Genomic DNA, 19,883 nt, shown 5'->3' with positions numbered 1-19,883 from the left:
GAAACTAAAGTTCTCACCGCAGGCTAGGTTCACACACCCCCTTTCGTTGCACACACGCGTCTGCTAAGATCATCTGAATGCCCCCTCTCCCGTCTTCCTCGCCCAGGAAGGGGCAGAGGGGCTGCCCTGGCCCGGCGCGCCCCAACGCAAGCGGAGCTGCTGGGGGGGTCGAGCCAGCGCCCAACCCGGGGTCCCTGCGGGGCGCCCCCCACTCCCCCAGGACCGAGGGGAGGCAGACGGAGAGAGCCTCCTCCGGCGGGCGCGGGTGCAAGCGAGCGAGAGAGCTCGACCGCCCGCTGCACCGCCGCGCCTGCACGCTACAGGGACCGTCTTCTCTGCGCAGGCGCGTCCCTGCCCAGCTGGTCCGGGCATGCGCAGAAGGGCAAGGGACGCTCGCCTCTTCCCCGACGACGCCAGGACTTGGCTTCCCCCTGCCGGGCGCCTCTGGGAGAGATTGGGCTGCGATCCCCATCGCCCCCGGCGGACGCGTCCGGGGGTTATGGGGAAAGTGGGCCCGCGGCTTCCATGGGGCGCCAGGTTGCGCCGAGAGGCTGCGGCCCTCTCAGGCGAGGCAGAGGCAGCCCGCCAGAGCCGCTTCTGCGCAGGCGCGGCAGCTCGGGCGTCCATCCGGGTCTTCCGCTCCCGGTTGCCGGGGCGGTTGCCATAGTGCCCGGCCGGCCGTTCGGAAGCGGGGCGATAGTGACGGCGTGGCTGGGCCTGTGGTCCCCGGGCGCCTTGCCGGCATGTCGCAGGTCCCCAGCGAGGCCGCCGCGGAGCGGGAGTCGGTGAGGGCCGGCGCGGGGACCGAGGGGGGAAGAGGCGCCCCGGCCACCCGCTGGCCTCCCGGGGGACTGCAGCTCCCATCATCCCCAGCCAGCCGCGGGGGGCGGGGGCAGGAAGCGGGGAGCTTCTCCGGGAAAGGCGTGAAGGCCGCTGGGGCTTACGGGAGCGTTTCTCCCGCCTCCGAACCGGCGGGCGGGGAGACTGCGCTGATACTCGCCTATTCCCACGTTACAGAGCAGACCCGGACCCTGAACTCCGGGGCTGCCCCCACAGCACCGGCCTCTCCCGGCGCCTCGGGCTCCGGAAGGCGGGGTGGAAATCCCGTGCAGAACCGCCGCCTCCTCCGCTGCTGCTTGTGAGGCTTCGTATCGGGAAGCCCATATTCCACTGCACTCTTTGGTCTGCTGGTCGGGGCGGCGCCTGGTGCCTTGTCTTGTGATGTGGGGGGGCGCTTAGAAAAAGGTTGGCTTCAGGCTGGCTGGAGAATTCTGGGAGTTGAAGTCCACCCGTCTCAAAGTCGCCAAGGTCGAGAAACGCTGCTCTGCGGGGATGGCTCCCCACTGAGAACACGCAGGACTATAGCCTCCAGAGGCTGGTCTTTCAGCCAGACCCCAAATCTGGAAAACAAAGAAATGCTCCAAAGCCCATTTGGCCCTAAAAAACCCCAGACACACGTGAAGCATCTTCTTAATTGACGGCATCACCGTTTTTAAACTTTTTCTTTAGAAATTGGCACTGGGGAAGCCCTTGAGGCTTGATCGTGCCGCCGCTTCAAGTTTGCAACCTTAGTTCTGTGCTGGGAGAAATAGGAGGTCGCAGCATTTTTATAGGTACAGGATTACAGAGATACGATCATGCTCATCATTATTAGCCTTTGAGTCATTGTTGACTACTGCTGACTGCTGACTGCTTGGACCAGTCCCTGCAGTTTTCTTTGGCCAGGTTTTTCAGAAGTGGTTTGCCATTGCCTCCTTCCTAGGGCTGAGAGACAGTGGCTGGCCCAAGCTCCCCCAGCTGGCTTCGTGCCCAAGGCGGGACTAGAACTCAGGGTCTCCTGGTTTCTAGCCTGGTGCCTTAACCACTAGATCGAACTGTGCTTCTTTTGCTGCAAGTCATGCCCTCCTTTCATTTTGGGGTGCCCCTTGCTTGAACTTTTCCCCAGCAATAGAAGAAAAGGCCCTGGGCACAGTCCTGTGCTAATAGGAATTCCTGGGTATGCTCCACACTTCTCTGCAGGGGTTCATGCATTTCCCTCCCTTGCAGCTTTGCCGGTTTCACAGGCCGATTATTAATACAGCAGAGCAAGCTGGGAAGAGAGATGGAGACTTAAGATCAAGTGTCAGATAGCAAAAATAATCTGCTAATGTGCTTTGTGGAATATGACTGAAGGAAATTAAAAACTGTGCTGTGCCAATGCGGTTGCCTGTTCTTTATCTCACTTGCTTACCTGCTACTCAGGGTTCAAAAAGCAGGGCCCCCCCTTTTTTTTTTTTTGCTTTTCACACAGGACAAGAGCCAGATCTAAGGATAAGACTTAAAAGGGCATTGGAGGCAGTGGTGGAAGTGAACAGCTAGGCCCTTTGAGAATGACTAATCTGCAAGTATCCACATACTGCCATTTAAAAGGAAATGAATTTTTTAAACCATTCTCTCTTGCAGGAGAATGTTTTGTCTGTCCCAGGAGTGTGCCCTTCATTACCAGTCTTTCTCAGGGTGAACGTCTGTAAGGTTCAGAGTTTTCTGAAACACAGGTTAAACATGCTAAAATTTAATGGTCTCACAGCTCTTAAAGCTGAAAATACATTAGATGCTTTACAGCTGATGGTTCCAGGCCATAATCTGCATTCTGTCACCTGCCTCTTGAGCTGGCCATCCATCAGCACAGATGGCCAATTATGGATGGACAGTTATACTGTTCCGAGTTTCCTGGAGCAATTTAGATTGGTGGTATTCCAAGCATCTCAGGCGAAAGGATCTGGGATGAGGGTAAGAAAGCCTTAGGAAGCAGTTGCCAGTCAGAGTTGGCAGTACTGCTGGACGACTGCTCCAGCTCAGTGCATGGCAACCTCATAGGCAAAGATATTTAGATACCACCCTTCAAAATCACATTTTGTAATAACTGTATATTTATTTTACAGGCAGAAGATAATTTTTCTGCTTTGACCTATGATAGAGAAACAGTAAGTTGGGCCAGATATTTTAAAATTCTCTGGTGTTCTATAAACTGATACTGGATGGATTCAGATGTCACACTACATAACGATTTGTTGATCAAACCACAATAATATGGTCTGCGTTTCATGCTAAGCCAAATCTAAACGATTCAACTTATTTGTTTAACGTGATGTGTGAATTAGTTTTTTGCATGTTCCCTGGTCCTATAATTTCAGTTTATTCTATGGAAACCATTAATGGTAATGGTAATGAGGCAAAAAAAAAACACCCTGTTAGGAGCCTATCTATGATACTCAAGCTAGACAAAGAAAATTTTGAAATCAATTAATATGGCTGTTTGCTTTCAGATTCTAAACTCCTCTGAGTGTATTTCAGACTTTTTAAACATTATGGAATCAACGTGACCTCAGTGCACTGGGTGCTCTTGTCGCCATGGGATTCCAGTAAGCCTGTGATGGGATTGTAATTCTATTGCAATAGAATTCTGCTCAGAAGACTGAATACCAACGGGGAATTCACCAGAAAAAAATTGCCTGGTAGCAAATTTCAATGCAAACTTCTTTTTTTTGTGTGTGTGCAGAGACTGAAGGAGATACTATCTCGCAGGCCTGCAAAATCTCCAAGTAAGCATCACATCACATTTGTTGACGTGACGTCCTTTCCTTTGAGGCAACCTAATCTTAGTAAAAATCTCCACATGTTTTCATGGTATAAGCTCAGTTTTTGCGGAAAGGGATTGAGAGGTGGAGCTCGCTGCCGGGGGAAGTACAATGCCTTCTTCCAAAAGCTTGAAGCTTTTACCCAGTTCTTTGAAAACTTGTCACTTTTGCGCTGCCGGATTAAGAAATGCCCACACCGTTACTAAGGAGCTTTCTGTATAGGCCTGCACGTGATTATGAATTTTCCGTTGCTTTTTTCGGAGATCCTAAAGAGCCCGTTCATCTTGTAACAATATGAAATGCCAGCATCTTGCTTGCTTTTTAAAAACTTTTAATGCTGATTTTTTTTTCTCTCCTTGCAGGGTCTCCATATACCTCTAACCCATGCCTCCATTCCAAAAGGGTCGGGTTTCTGAGGTCTTTTAAAGGCACGGAGAGTAGACGCTTTGAGATTCCCTTGGCGAAAGCCTCAAGGCAGCATTGGCGTGGATCTCTGAAGCAAAGTATGAAATCAGCTCTTCCTTTACCAGAGTTTTCCCGAGGGCAGTAGAACTGTGATGAGAATCCAGTTTAAAATGTGCAGTTAATGTGTAGTCCAATGCTGGCTGGGGAATTCTGGGAGTCGAAGGCCACCCGCCTTAAAGTTGACACGGTTGAGAAACACTGGCGTAGTCAGTAGCTGAATTTGCGCAAAGGCTTGCCGGATCGGGGTGGTCTCCGTCTTTCCTGGTGCTTCGTTCCTCTCTTCACTAGGTACCTGGATGAGCCAGTCCAAGTCTGAGATTGACATCAGTCCCACCTCGTCTCCTCTTCCTGGCAGCACACCTGAATATCTCAAGGAAGCCTTGGGCATGAGGAAGCCGAAACATGCTCGCTCGGCCAGCCGTGGTGAGTTTGGAGAAAGGGAATTCTAGCACAAGAAGATGAGGTACGTGCTTTTGAAAGTTAAGACTCGGGAATGAAGGTTTTTAAAAACCTGCTTTTGTGAAGCATTTAAGGTGTTTTTTTTTATCACACTCACAGAAAACGATCGCACAGTAAATAGGAAATGAACCAGGCACTTGTAAACTGCCAGGAGTCCATTTGGATTGAGTAGATTCTAGGCCAATGTTTCTCAACCTTGGCCACTTTAAGGTGGGTGGACTACAACTCCCAGAATAGCTGGCTGGGGAATTCTGGGAGTTGAAGTCCACACAGCTTAAAGTCACTGAGGTTGAGAAACACTGTTGTAGGCAGTGTAAATTTCATAAATAAATAAGGGAACCAGTTATTCTTTATACCTATTTGCTAAGTGACCCCATCTTTCAGTCTGCCTTCAGCACCCTACCTGCAAAATGGGCATAATGCCATGGAACTCTTTTTAAGATGATGACTATAGCAGGGATGACAGGCATTGAGTATTTATGCCTTCCCAGTCGAAGCAAATTTATGCCTTGTTATCAAAATCCTACACATTGCTCTGATCGTCCTTAGTTCCTGCGTGGGGCCACGTTCCTTTCAGAAGAAATTCTGAACTTCTTACCAGGGGAGGAAAAACCTTCCTTCACCTGCATCCATAAGTGTAGATCACAAGCCTTGAATCTGGGTCTAACTGAGTTGCATTCAGACTTCTGTGTGTTGGTCCACTTCTCTTTCTCAACCTCAGTTCGCCCCAACACCCATTCCAGAACGTTTCTGCTGTAGCAGATTCCTAGAGGCTTAAGAGAAAGTGGTGTGTCTGTGCGCGAAAGCTTTGTAATAGTCGTCGCAACATGAGATGGGCGGTGAAGAAATATGATTGATAGGTAGGTAGGTAGGTAGGTAGGTGGAATTACATGGTCTTAAAATCACATTATCAGCGCCACTCTGGGGTGGGGGCTTCTTTTCTAGGGTATATTCCTGGAACTCCAGATTACAAAGAAAAAGAAGATATGTATGATGAAATAATAGAACTGAAGAAGGTAAGAACAAGCATTTATATATCCTGCCTTTCTGTTGAATGAACAGAATGTGCTTTTAGGAGAATTTTAGTTTGTACTCTTTCTCACTTTAAAGTGTTGTCTTCTTGCCCTCTGAGAAATGTTTACAAGCAAAGGGGAGAGGTCTGCTGAGGACCTAAAGATGTGGGCAGGATTCCTAGGAAGGAAAAGGAAGTAGGTTTCTCTACTTGATGTCGCCGTGTGTAATGGTATGTGAGAAAGACCTTGGGAGACGGGGGGAAGAGACTGCCAAGGGAACAATCAGATAAGAGAGGGCATAGCCCACAGCTGCGTAATGGGCGGAAAAAGAGGCTCAGAAGGGACCCTCCCTAGTTTCTTAGGCAGTAAAGGAGACGGGGGACAGATGTACTTTCAGACTTGCACGATTCTTGTACTGGTATGTGGGAAAGACCTTGGGAGATGGGCCAAAGAGATGCTGCCAAAGGGACAGTTAAATAAGAGAGGGCAGAGCCCACAGCTGCATAATGGGCAGAGAAAGAGGCTCAGAAGGGACCCTCCCCAGTTTCTCGAGTTGTAAAGGAGACGGAGAGAGATTTGCACTTTCAGACTCGCAAGTTTCTGTTAATGCAGCCTTACAATAAAGTAGAATTAGCTCATCTGGCTGTGTTTCTGGTCTGGTCTGCCTGGGAAGGCTGGCACCGTGTAAGATGAATCTCCTCCTATCCTGTTTTCCTATGACCATTCACTTTGCTCAAGGATTCTGAATTCTCTTTTCTCCTCATTCCATCTCTTTTTCCCTTTTTTGCTACCTGATTAAGCGTGGTGTGTGAAGCAGGTGTGGGAAAGAGAGGGTTGTGACTTTGGGGAAGAAACAAAGCATGCAGAGGAAGAATTGGCAAAGACAAAACCCTCGGTCCTTTAGGCTTCACTCATCCCCTCCGCTAGTTTATCATGGTTAATTTTTTACGTCTCGGGGGTGGGTAGATACATTTTGCTTTAAAAAAAAAAAATCCCCTGCCATCAATACCCTGATCAATCCAAATAAAGGAATCCAGGGATGTTTATAGATCAAGGTCTCCAAGAAGTACACCGTACAGCCCCAATATTTTTTTTCCCTTTTGTGGTAGACAATCCAGGCCCAGAAATCCGAAGCAGACCGGATGAAAACCAAGCTTCGGCGGCTAGAGGAGGAGAATAACCGGAAGGACAAACAAATTGAGCACCTCTTGGATCCCATCAGGGTAAGCGGAGGGGAGCGGAGCTGCAGGAAGCCGCCACAGCTCTTCCGACTTCTGACTGGGCAGGGAAGCCCGTGGCTCTTGGCTTTGTACATTTTTGCGGCTGAGTCTGGCAGCGCTAGCTTGGATTTGGCCAACTGCAGAACGGAGCCACGCTCCTCTGTCAGGGGCAGACCACCTGGGCGCCTCCTGCGGTTTTCGCAAGGCCTCCGGTTCACTCAGCAGGAATGCTGAATGTTGCGCCTTTTCTCCTTGCAGGGTTCTGAATCCAGGTGGGCACAGATGGAGCAGAAAAACGAGAGCAGTCAGGTAAATGCACACCCCCCCACCCCACCCCACCCCACCCCCATTCGGGCTTTATAGCTTTCCAGGAGCAGGAACGTAGACAGTTTTTAGAATGACCGTGTTGGCCAAGCTGGTTGGAAATGACTGGTCTCGCTAAGAGTCTGGACAGCAAGAGAGAGAGAGAGAGGCAGAGAGACCCGACTTTTTAAAAAGCCAAGATTTTTAAAAAAAGCTGAATGGGAAGGGGGCACTGAAAGTTTCAGGTTTGTCATGGTCAAGTTTGGGGCAGGGGGCATCCATTCAATAAGAGATGCAGGAAGAGGACGCTGCTGTCAAGCCTCTCAAATGTGATCAAGGAAGCCAGATCCATGCAGACTTTAATGAGTTTTAATGCCGAGGATTAAGGGTTAGAATACGGGATCTTGAAAACTGATACACGACTCTCCACCCCTCCCTTATTAGTAAGTTCATGGGAGGGGGCTCTTTTTCCCAGGCTGTTTAAATGATGGGCTAAGAATCCATTAGTTTGTAACGATCTCTCCCATCTGCTGACGGTTTGTAGCTGTAAAGACGGCTCCTCCTTCCTCAGTTCTAGCACAATCTTAGAGCAGTACTGCTTTATTTCCAGACAATTTCCTGTCTCCCCTCGTTCTTATTTATCTGACTTGCACTAAGTTGGCTTCACCTTGCGTGAGCCTGTTGCAGGCCACACGGTTGGAGGAAACGGGTGTGAAACCTAAGTGCATCCGTGCAGTACAACAAGCAACCTTTTTTTTTCTCTTGGGATAGGTGATACACGCTTTGAAGCAGAAGATTCTGAGTCTAGAACAGCAGTGCAAGGAGAAAGAGAGCACTATCAAGTATGGTGAACTTGTAAATGTTTTCCCTTGCCTCTTCATTCTTGCAGAAGACCAAGTTTGCCAACAATGCATTGGTCATTTGCACATACACCATAATTGCATGCTGCTCAGCAACATGGAAAAAAAGGTCCCAAAGGGTAAAACCATGATTTGACAGGCAGCAGTATGAAGTAACAGCCTCTTAAACCTGATATCCAAAAGCAGAGAGGGAGGGAACCAAATAGAGATTCCAGGCTTGTGTCTCAAAATGGACACCATCGCTGCAAAGGCCTTAGCACACCACATCAAGCCACTGTGTCATAGCCAGTGGTGAGATCCATGGGGAAAAAAAACTTCTGCTAAAATTCTGAGAAAGAAAGAGAATCCCAAACTTTGCAAGGGCTGTGTTGTGTTAGGCAAGAAAGAGAGAGAGAGAGAGAGAGATGGAAAGAAGCTTGCAAACATGTCCAGAAAGCCGACTGTCTGGCCAAGGCAACCCGGTTCTAGAGCAAGCAGAATTTGCTCTGATCCAGAGGCATCCAGTTGATGATCGTTCTGTTTCTAACAGATTGGAAAGAATTGGAAGCATCACAGCTCCTAGAAGGCTGGGTTCCTTCTCCAACCAAGTGGTCCAGTTTGGTTCTTCAAGCTGCTGCAGATAATAGCAGTTGGGGTTCCTGGCCATAGGGTTCCCCTGTGCTCATGAAAACTTAGCACAGGCTGGGAGGGCCAAATAGGAAAATAGCAGGTGCTTTCTGTTCATTTATTTATTTATTTAGGCTCACGCCCAGCCATCCACCCATAAGGAACTCAAAGCGGGATCTAGTAGTCTCTATTAATACCGATAGTGATCCATCCCGTATAGTTGGTTAAGAAATCTTCAGGTTTAACTTCTGTCCCTTTGGGCTGTGCTAATCCTGCTCCTTTTGTGGTCCATTTCCCAACAGCCAACTCCAGACGGATATAAAGAAGAACGAAGTGGAAGAAATGACCGTTGCCCTGCACACCTGCTACGAGGAGGTACGAAAAATGATTTGAAATCAAGAGACGTCCCCAAAAGCATTCGACAAACGTTGCTTGCTGGCGCTCTGTGGGCTGCGGGGGACTGCCTGTGCTAGCCGTCCATGGCCTCCCCTAGAAAACCGTGGTTATCAGTAACCCTGGCTTGTTTCATGCAACTCCGCCATGCAGAGATTGGTTTATTCCAGACCTGGTTGATCACAGAGAAGCCCAAGCTGATACTTCCTTCGCCCTCGGAGGTACCAGCGTGAGTGACCCTAACCGCGACCCACCAGTTTCTACAAGGCAGAGCTCATTCCCAGAAAGGCACCCCCCTCTATTGAGCTCTAAAATTTTTTTGCACAACTGCTAGGAACCCTAGTTACGTTTTCTGGATCATGCAGTATACAGGTAGTCCTCAGCTTATGACCATTTGTTTAACGGTTCAAAGTTACCGTGGTGTTGGGAAAAGCGCTTTACAACCTGTACTCACACTTACGACCTTCGTATCACCCCCACGGTCACATGATTGCAATTCGGGCGCTTGCATTTGTGACCAGTTGCAGCGTCCTGTGATCACGCGATTGCGATTTGCAACCCTTTTTGCCGATTTCCAGCAAAAAGCATCCATTGGGGAAATGGTCGGAAAATCGGGTCCAGTCACATGGTGTTTCAACTTACGACCACGATGACTTACGATGGGAATTCCAGGTTAATGTCCTCTCCCCTTTACAGATCCGGCGGCTCCAGAATCTGCTGACAAAATCAAAAGCCGTACAACGAAAGTACGTTTATTTCTTTGGGGCTTTCTGCGTGTGCTTAACTTTTTGGTGTCTGATTTCTATTCTTCACTAATTGCTGATCAGGAAGAGGATATATTTTTTAAATCAGCTACATTTATTTTATTTTATTTACTTATTTATCAAATTTTATCACTGCCCATCTCCCCCCCAAGGAGGGACTCTGGGCAGTTTACAACGAAAACAAAGTTTTTTTAAAATTCAGTGCCATTATGAATACAATAAATACGAATATAAACAAACAATAAAAATATAAAACACAGTAAAATCCAGATGGCTAAAGATTGTATCTCAACCCGTGAGTCTACAGGGCCATTTTGTGGCTGTCTCTCTCCCACCTCTGTTATTCTGTAAGTTTTCATTCTGCCTAAGAAATACTAAATTCATTTTTTTTGCCCCCCCCCCATCTCTGCATAGAATGGAAGCTGTTCTGGCCAATTGATTTGATTGCGTGCCGTCAAGACGGTGTCGACTCTTGGCGACCACGTAGATAGATTCTGCGTTCTGAGCAGGACAAAGTTACGGCTTCCTAAAGTTTCCAGTGCCTCATTCAAACCTGAACCATGATGGAAAAAACTGAACTTACGATCACGAGGGGGCCAGTCTTTGCACCCGTTTGCAAAACCACAGACAGCAGGGTTCACTTTTAAAGTCTTGCTGAAGTGGGCACCCTCTGATCCTATCAAAGCCTATCGAACTTTGTGTCCGTTGAAGTTAAGCCTTCATAAGCACAAGTACTTCCTTTCTGCTGCCCTGTGATCAGGGAGGGACAAAGCAGGGAAATTCATGAGTGCAATCTATGACTGGAGGTATGAACCACTGGAGGTATTCAACAGCACTAAAAGAAACCCCTGACACAGCTTTTAATTTAGCAAAGTAATTGTGCAGTCCTATATGAAATTATTACCTATTTCTTTATTTCAATTTATTGGCCACCCAACTCCCATGGACTCTTAACATTTTTCTGTTCATCTAGGCCAGTTTTTTTCAACCTCGGTGGCTTTAAGATGTGTGGACTTCTAACTCCCAGAATTCCCCAGCCAGCCTTGCTGGCTGGGGAATTCTGGGAGTTGAACTCCACACATCTTAAAGCCACCGAGGTTGAGAAACACTGGTCTAGACAGTTGGTACTAATGTTAAATAAATCATTTGACTTTCTTCTAAGAATAGGATTCAATGGCCAAGGCTCTGTTTGGATACTGCCTGTTGTTCTTTGATTGAAAAGGCGTATTTGTTCCTAGTCCTCATGGTTATAAAAGATACATAACCCAGGATCAGAAGCGAGACAGCAGTAGGCAGAACTGCCAGAATTCAGAGTGTGGTTTTTTTTCCTAAGGCTTGCACAATCATCCCTCCTCCTCACGCTTGGATAATTAAATCATGATAAATAAACAGATTCATTTCACTTTTGTCATTAAAAAAAAAAGCTCTTGTAGAGTCAAGTTGCAGTTTTAATCAGTGCTAATCAAAGTGAGAATATTCCTTGATTAGTTAATTTAGCCGGGGAGGGGAGCATGTGTTTCCACCCTGAGCATGTTGAAAAAGAGACAGTGTGAAATTTGGTAAACCTGCAGTGGGATAAACGTAACACTGTCGGCCCTTTTTCCCCCATTAGACTCTCTGATTGTTTTTCCTGGGCTCATCCAGATGCAGATGATACATTTTGGGCCCCCCCCTTTTTTTTTTGCCCCAATCTAATGAGTTGCAAGTTACAAGCTTTGGGCAACTCCTCCCAGTCCTTCTGTCCTTGGCCCTTCCCTAGCTTGAATGCTCTGTGCTCAGACCCTGCCTGTAACACACAAACTCTGCAGGCCATCAGCATTTTCCTGAGCGGAGGCTGGGATGGAGCTGCATTCCTGGCTAACTCCTTTGCTCACTGTTTGACAGAAAAAACCGAATAAATGATACAGCTTCAGGGATGCTATATTATTTACCCTTCTGATAGAAAATAAGTAGTGGTTATATTCCTCCTCTTTTGGTCACTGAGGATAACTCTGGTGTTCTTCTAGGAAAGGCCATGACCTCACGGTGGAGTGATTCGTTTTTGTGCAGAAGGTTTCAAGGTTGCTTGCCAGCATCCACAGTTAAAAGGACGAGGGAGGTATCAGACGATGGGAAGGGTTATATTTTGAGATGGTTTTGGCAATTTTTTTTAAAAAACACTTCTTTTCTTCCTAAACCCCAGAGGTTGGTTAATAGCTGCGCTTTGTTAACGTATGCATTTGGGAAGTGCAAACAGAGATGTTTTCTCATGGGCTTCCGGATCCTTAAGAAATTAAAAAAAAACAAACGAATACTAAGAGTTGCCCAGTTTCTATAAGATCAGATGAAAGATTCAGAGGAGAAAGAAATTGATGGCAGCTCAGGAAGAAGAAGATAGAAAAGGGTCCGTGCAGTCAAAGGACCGTTGGCGGATTGTGGAGCTCAAGGTAGTTTTGTGGAAACGTAGAATAAGACTTAACTTGATTTTGTTCTGTGCATGTCACTAACACACCTGAAAGACAGTGAAACGTACAAGGGCGGGAAGGTCTAGACTGGGCGTGTGAAAGTTGCAGCTCCTGACCTGGGTCCGCGTTTTGTGCCGAACTGCACTGGCTTCGTTCGTGCACCGCCTAAAGCAGAAACAAGCAAGGCGCGTCGCCGCTTAGCTCGACACGTGGCTGCAGGCTCCGTGGCCAAGCGTGTTTTGAATCCCGATTCTAAATACTCTTTCGCAAAGCAGTCACAGCAAAGCGTGAGGTGGTACTTCTCAAATATCAATAATGCATTTATCAGGTTTGGGTTTTTTTTTAATGTTTTGGTGGCATTCTACCAATTCTCCTCTTTTTGAAGGGGAATAAGAAGATTGAGAGGTATATTATTGTTACACGGTGCCCCCTGGTGAGCTGTACTAAGTGCAGGCCCGGCCCCAAGGGGCTTACGGTCTAAAATTTAATGCAGGAGGAAAACGGAGGCAGAGCAAAACCAGGGAAGAATTGTGATTTCAGGTGAAAGCTGCCATTTCGATTTCAGGGGAGGGAGGGAGGTCCGAATTAAAGCAACGCCTTCACTAAGTCCACGGAAAGCTTATAAATGACAATATTGTCAGGGGAAACAGTCAAACTCGGGGTAAAGGGGGGGATCAAGAAATTGCAGTTGGCGTTTGCCGCATTTGGCGTCGCATTTGTAGCCACGGCAGCCGTGTTCCCCTTTTTCGTGCACAGATCCTCAGAGAGCTGGCGGCAGAAGGTGCTCAGCACTGCTGTCTTCCAGTTGTCCAAAAGGATGAAGGAGCTGCAGGATCAGAACGGAAAGCTGAAGGCGGATCTGGACCACACCCTGAGCAGCCTCCTCGCTTCCAGCCGAGCCAAACGTAAGCCTCCCCACTCTGCTCTGTCAATTCTCTAAGGCAGCGTTTCTCAACCTTGGCCCCTTTAAGGTGGGTGGACTTCAACTCCCAGAATTCCCCAGCCAGCATGTTTAACCGACTTCACAGGAGGGTCTAACGTAGAGTGGACGGGCACTCAAAAGGCAAAGCTGAATTGCTTGAGCTGGGAATCTCTGCAGCGAGCAGACAGCCTCGGGGATTCACCAGAGGAAGCGAGTCCTGCCCGCTGCTGCTTGGTCATTCAGGAAACATGGTGCAAAACCTCTTTCCTCGAGAGGAGGCACTGCCGGGCCTCGCTCTTCCGATCGCTAATAAGGGACCGTGCGAATATTTATTTGTTGGTTTACTAGATTTCTCCACTGCCCATCTCGTGCAATGACGACTCTGGGCGGTTCACAATGAATAAAAGACTAGAAATTCATTATAATCGTAAATGTGGATAAATATAAAAATTTAAAGTGTAAAATATAAAATATGAAGTATCGAGCGTGAAGTCCAAGACGGTCTTAATGAAATTTGCCGGGGCCGCATCACGGTTACAGACCTACCCCCGATCCCTCCCTCGTTCCTCCTCCCTGCTCTCGTCCTCCTGCCCATCGGAGGCAGCTCGAGCGGGTGTGAAAATGTTGCAAGGGAGCCTGCGCTTCCAGCTTCTACAACCAGCGTCCCTCCGACGGCTACGTTTTGGGGTTCTTTGCTCAATGCTGTGTGCCTCCCCCGTCTCGACAGCTTTATTCCTTTTCCTCAGATTACACTGACCGCAGGAGACAGGAGCCGGTCCAGCAGATTTCAGAGGGGGGAAAAGTAAGTGAGGGAGGGGGCGGCTGGAGAGTTCCTTCTGAGTAGCTGGCTGCTAACCCTGTTCCCTGGGCCACTTGCAGGAGCCCCGGATGAAAACGCAGCATGAAGGCTCGCTTTCTTAAATACAGCGTTATCTGCCAACGGACATAGTTTTGGGGCCCAGCATTAGCTCGCGTTGCCATCTTTTGCGGATTGTGGGTTGTCTGTGAATTAGGGACCCGGGTTGGAAGCTGGTGGTCAGGATGGGCCTTTGGGACCCCTGAAAGGAGAAAGGTCATGCCACTTCCACGACCAGCTTGTGCCCAATTCCAGAAAGGGGTCAAACCTGAGGGTCCCAGCCACTAATGGCTGCTGCTAGATTTGTTTTTGCTGTCTGTCCCCTCCGCTGCTTTGGACCAGGGTTCCCCGGCCCTGGGAACTCCAAGCTGTGCGGACTTCAATTCCCAGAATTCCCCAGCCCGCTTTGGGGAGAAAGCTGGCTGGGGAATTTCCAAAGCGGGCTGGGGAATTCTGGGAATTGAAGTCCGCACAGCTTGGAGTTCCCAGGGCCGAGGAACCCTGCTTCGGACTGCGGTCCCCAGCATCCCCAAGGGGTGGGAGGCAAAGATCCGAAAGGCTGCAGATTGTGGAAGGCTGCTTAGATCTTCTTGCAGCTGAACTTGCTCCCCTCAGAGCATGCTGCTTTTCTTCCTTGCAGTCCTAGCTGAATAGATACGTGCAGAACGGGGCGACGTGTGGGAAAAATGCTTCAGGTGATTGGCGTTTCGCTTCTTTTTTCTCTTCCAGAAAAGGGGTGACGGGTTGCGGCCTTCAGAGGCCAGCACGGTACCGCCTTTCCCTCCCACGGCTCCTGAAGAAGTGGATCGCTCAGTTGCTAAGGAATCCTATCTCCCAGAAGCGCGGGAGCCTCTCTGCAAAATCTTGGAGGGGCTGAGAGACCAACGGCTGGCCCTTCAGAATCAGCTGGCAGTTAAAGAGTTAAGTTCCTCAGGGTCAGCCAGCACAGCCCAACTTCCATTTATCACAGATTTGGGGGAGAAACCATCCAGCTGCCCCCCGCCTTTCTCCTTCTGCCGGTTAAAAATGAAATAAATCCACAGCCTGGAAAAGCTGCTCTGCATGCAGCAAGTATGTCCCAGAGCTCTCCTTTCACTCCAGATATCCAAACTCAGTGCTGTCTGGAGCAGGGTGGGTTGTTATTCCTCCCCCTCCCACTTTATTTATTTATTTTTCAAATTTATATCACTGCCCATCTCTCCCGAAAAGGAGACTCTGGGCGGTTTACAATAAAATCACAATTAAAACATATAAATTACAATATAAATAGATCAGTAAAAAGATAAAATAGATATAAAATATAAAATCCAGGCTGTGCGGATCTTGTTTGTTGGGGAGAGATCTATAATAGCCACCCCCAAGATGAACTGGTGCCCCTCCCACCCCAGGCGAGGCGGCAGAACCAGGTTTTCAGGTTCTTCCGGAAGGCCGGGGGCAAAGGGGCCTGCCTCACCTCCGGGGGTAGCATGTTCCAGAGGGCGGGTGCCACTGCAGAGAAGGCCCACCTCCTGGACCCCACCAGGTGGAATTCCCTTACCGGCGGGGTCCGCAGCACGCCCTCTCTGCATGACCAGGTGGTCACTAAGTTAGTGACTGTTTCTGAAGAACAGTTCCTTCAGCCTGCTAAGAGCCCCAGTTGAGGCCTGGCAAGGGTTGCGCAAAGGACTCATTTCAGAAGAAATGGGAGCCAGGCCTTGAAATGGTTAAAGAAAAAAGAAAAAAAAAAGGCCCACCAGCAGATAACCTGAATTATTGGGGAAGTCTGACCTCCCCTAGTTACTGTGCTCTAGAGGTTTGGGGTTCTGCATCTCTTTGGAGTGGGGGAAAAAGGTGGAGTTAATCCCACGTGAAGATGTACAGGTAGCCCTTGCTTAACACCCTTTCATATGGTGACGGTTAGGATTTATGACAGTGCTGAAAAAACGGACTTATGATCAGTCCTCACACTTAACGATCGTAGCAACGGTTCACTCAGTCACATAATCACGATTTGGGTGCTTGGCAACTGGTTCGCATTTATGACCATCACAGCATCCCGTGGTCATGTGATCGCCATTTTTGACCTTCCTGGCCGGCTTCTGGCAAGCAAAATCAATGGGGAACTGTGTGATTCGCTTAACAACCACACGGTTTGCTTAACAACTGCAGTGATTCAACCATCGCAGAAAAGGTCATAAAATTGGGTCACATTTACGTAATGACTGCTTCACTTAGCAACCAAAATTCCAGTCCCAATTGTGGTAGTTAAGCAAGGACTTCCTATAAACTGTGGTTTGCACATCATGTTTGTGATTTTACCCAGCCAGGGTATTTCCCCACGGGGCTGAAGAAACCCTGGGTGGGTCCACACATCGATCAAGCGCTCGTGCTTGATTTGGGCTTAACCCAAAGCAGGAAGGCAGGCAGTCTGCATAAACCACAGTCTGCCATGACGTGAGAACCTACGTGAAGTGTCCCAAGCCACGTAGTTCAATAAATCCCACAGTCGTATGAATGAATTCAGCCCGCTTTCTGAACATCGACTGTGTTGGGCGTCCCATTGCCGGATCAAAACGCCTTGTGGCGCTCAGGATCTCGCTCTCTGCCCTGGGATTCTGCGCAGGCCAGATCCCATTCTGACGTCCCGACACAGCTCAGGAGGTGCCCGTTGAGTCGCACGCAGCTCTTCAGAGTCCAGACGCCGGGATTTCTTCCTGTACGGCAGGGCCGGCTGTGCAAATGACTGGTCTTGTCCTTCTACAGGGAAGAAATCCAGCAGCTGAGAGGGAGGTTGAGAGAACTGGAAGAAAACCAAGAAACCAGCCGTAGGCAGGCTAGAGTCGATGTGACACAACCTCCAGATCAGGTAAAAAACAACAACAACAACAACTCCACCAACCATTTAATTTGCGTGGTGAGCTGTGTTGTCTAGTATTGACAAATCTGGCTTCTGTCGAACAACCCCATAAGGTTTGTGTGCTGTCTGGCTGTGGATTTTAATAGCTGCTTGGACTTTTTCCCTCTGCAGACCTTCCTGCAGCCAAGGACTGAGTTTTACATTTACGGCGTGCGAAAGGGAGCGGAGAAACTTCGATCTTCTCTGGGTGGGTGACGGGGGGCGAGTGATGGATGGCCCCATAGCAATTGAGGCAGGGCCGGTGGGAAATGTAGCGCTGAAGGGGATCGATGACGGCAGAAGATGTTATTGTCAGGCCCTTGGCTGGGAGACTTCCGACCCCGCTCGCCCCCCACCCCAGTTCGTTAATGGCAGGAGGCCCCTTAGTTCTGCAGCGAGGCTCCACAGTCTTGCCGCTGAGCCAGTGCTTGGCCTGCCTGTCCATTTCTGTCCCCTCTTTGCTCCTTATTAATCCAGTGCCATTCTAGTTCCTTCTTTGTTATTTGGGCACCGATTCCTTCCTCTTTCTGCTCCGTCCATATTTTGACCCCTCTTCCCCCACCTTCCTGGTTTTCCTTTCCTGTTCCTTCCTCTGCAGCACCTGTTCCTCCTTCAGCTGCTGGTTTACCTCTATTCACCCCTTTCTCTTTCTCCTTCCTCTGTTTTTTCCCCCTTTTCCTCTTCATTTCTGTGCCTGTTGGTGACCTTTTTTCTTCCCGGTTCAGTCTTTTATTCCCTTCATTTCCCAACCTATAACGAGAATGCTCGGGAAAAATAAGTTTGTGAGTAAGTGACCTACTCTTACAGTTTAGCAGGAGACTGCCTGACAGTTGCCCTGTTTGGGCATTGTAAGAGCCAGGCATGTGGGATGTGGGATGACAGTCTTGGTCCACAGACAAAGTGGCCTCTCGCAGCCATTCCAGAGGGAGCAGGTGAGTCAAAACCAGTGTGTAAGCAGGCTGTCACACATAGTGACAAACAGTGTGATAACAAATCAACAGTTACAGAAAAAGGGCCAGGTAGAAATGGGCCATCTTGCCCCAGAGAGAGGTTTAGATAGCAAGCATGAGAGGTTTTTTACTTGGTTTCTGTATATGTACAGGTGGTCCTTGGTTAAAGACCACTCGTTCAGCGACTGTTCGAACTTGGTGACAGTGCTGAATGAATGGTACTTATGACTGGTCCTCAAAGTTTCGGCCATTGCAGTGCCCCCTGATCACATGATACAATCCGGGTGCTTGGCAACCAGCCCGGATTTCTGACCATCGCAGCATCGGTCACGTGATTGCGATTTGTGACCTTCCCTACCGGCTGCCCACAAGCAAAGTCAATGGGAAGCCGGCAGGAAGCTGCAGTCACGTGAGGTCCTCATTTAACGACCTGTGCGGTCCTCACTTAACAACGGTAACGGGACTGCTCGGACTGCTGTTGCTAAGTGGTGCGGTCATATGACATTGCACTTTACGACTGCATTGCTTAGCAATGGAAATTCTGGCCGCAATTACTGTTGTTAACCGAGGACTACCTGTAGACCTAGTTCCCGAGTCGCTGCGTTTTTGGATTATATAATGACTTTTTCAAAACTCAAACCCTGGGCTGGATTCCTTGTGCATGAATTGAGTCTCTGCTGAAGAATGAGGTGTGTTTAGAACTGAGCAGAGAAGCATCCTAGCCCCCAAAGTTTAATCACGTCCTGATTCCTGCTGGTTCCACTCCTAGACCCCAGATTCATCTTCTGAGCTGTGCCCTTTGCTTAGAGTCATTGGTTGCGAGGAGGAGGAGGAGGAGGAGGAGGAGGAGGAGGAGGAGGAGGAGGCAGCCGTGAGACTCATCCAGTCTGCATTCAGGGCTCACATCACACGTGCACAACTTGAGGAACAGTAAGTTGGGAATAGATGATTTTAACGTGGCTCCGGTGTTGCCCTTCATAGCCTGGGTGGTCCTGCCACTGAGTCAAGGCTGTCCTCGAGGCTTAGTTTAGTGAGTAAAAGGAAGAAAAGAGAGCGCCGAGGGCCTGCTTGAACAATCAGAAATCTCATCACCATCCAGAGGCAGTTGGTCTTCATCCCCTATCTACAAAGAGGTGGAATCCAAGGCATTTCAGCCAACCCCCACCACCACCCCCATGAGATTGCTCACCAGCTGCCGCGGCTACACACAGAGCAGCAGGCACGGCTCGGCAGAAGGGGCTGGAGGCAAGGAGCAAGTGGCTGAATTCAGAGGCTGCTACGCTGGCATCCAGAGCCAGGCCTTAAGGCCTCAGGTTGTTGGTGGATGTTCTTAAGACTCGCCTTTTCCCAGCAGGAGCATCTCCGCCTTAATACAGGTTGAAGGATTTCAGTTTTGATGCATTTCTCTAGGGCAGCAAATGGACTGCTCTCCTCCTGCCCCCAAACCAGGAATGCCGTGTTTCTCAACCTTAGCAACTCTTAAGAGGTGTGGACTTCAACTCCCAGAATTCCCCAGCCAGCAATAATGCAGTATTATTGCAGTAATGGATTGCCCCCTCCCCTCCTCGGGGCCTTCCGTCCCATGATAAGTTTCACGTGCAGAGATTAAGCTGAGTGATGCACGTCATAAAGGGCCTGCTTGACCCTCAGCTGCAGGCTGGGGAGGATTCTTACTGTGGATCTCCATTAGGGTTGGGTCTCTTTGACTCACAGCTTCGGTATCTGGGGTTTTAGGACTCTCACCCGCTACCCTGTATCTTTTGCAGGCCTCTCCTCTCCAGCCCTGGGTGGGAGAAAGTCAACCTAGCTGCTTCCAGGGGAGAGAAGCCTGGCTGGTCGATCTTCAAATATTCACCTCTGGTCTTCACTTCAGATTCTGGTAATTTTGCTGACTTCCACCCTGGGTTTGTAGGCATTTGCTTGATTTCACAATGGCTTACTTCATCCCTTCGATCTTGGGGACCAAACTGATCTCATCTGAAATCTGGATACAGTAGGGCAGTGTTTCTCAACATTGGCGACTTTAAGATGGGTGGACTTCAACTCCCAGAACTCCAACTCCAACCCCCTTGCTCGCTGGGGAATTGTGGGAGTTGAAGTCCACCCATCTTAAAGTCGCCAACGTTGAGAAACACT

General features: G+C 48.9%; 1 protein-coding gene across 1 annotated transcript; it reads left to right on the top strand.

The window, feature by feature from the left end:
* The first annotated feature begins 77 nt into the window (after nucleotides 1–77).
* On the top strand, nucleotides 78–18,760 carry IQCE (IQ motif containing E). Its single transcript, XM_063315068.1, has 17 exons — nucleotides 78–785; nucleotides 878–1,138; nucleotides 3,539–3,581; nucleotides 3,980–4,120; nucleotides 4,371–4,505; nucleotides 5,487–5,557; nucleotides 6,664–6,777; nucleotides 7,033–7,083; nucleotides 7,849–7,919; nucleotides 8,846–8,918; nucleotides 9,107–9,165; nucleotides 9,515–9,682; nucleotides 12,901–13,049; nucleotides 13,813–13,868; nucleotides 14,652–14,842; nucleotides 16,665–16,767; nucleotides 18,517–18,760. Exons 1-17 carry the CDS (start codon nucleotides 78–80, stop codon nucleotides 18,679–18,681), a joined length of 2,559 nt encoding a protein of 852 aa, XP_063171138.1. The 3' UTR covers nucleotides 18,682–18,760.
* The last annotated feature ends 1,123 nt before the right edge of the window (nucleotides 18,761–19,883 follow it).

Source organism: Candoia aspera, chromosome 14 (assembly GCF_035149785.1).
Source record: "Candoia aspera isolate rCanAsp1 chromosome 14, rCanAsp1.hap2, whole genome shotgun sequence".
Lineage (NCBI taxonomy): Eukaryota > Metazoa > Chordata > Lepidosauria > Squamata > Boidae > Candoia > Candoia aspera.
The sequence above is the reverse complement of the archived record's forward strand: the minus strand, read 5'-3'. Positions and strand labels throughout refer to the sequence as shown.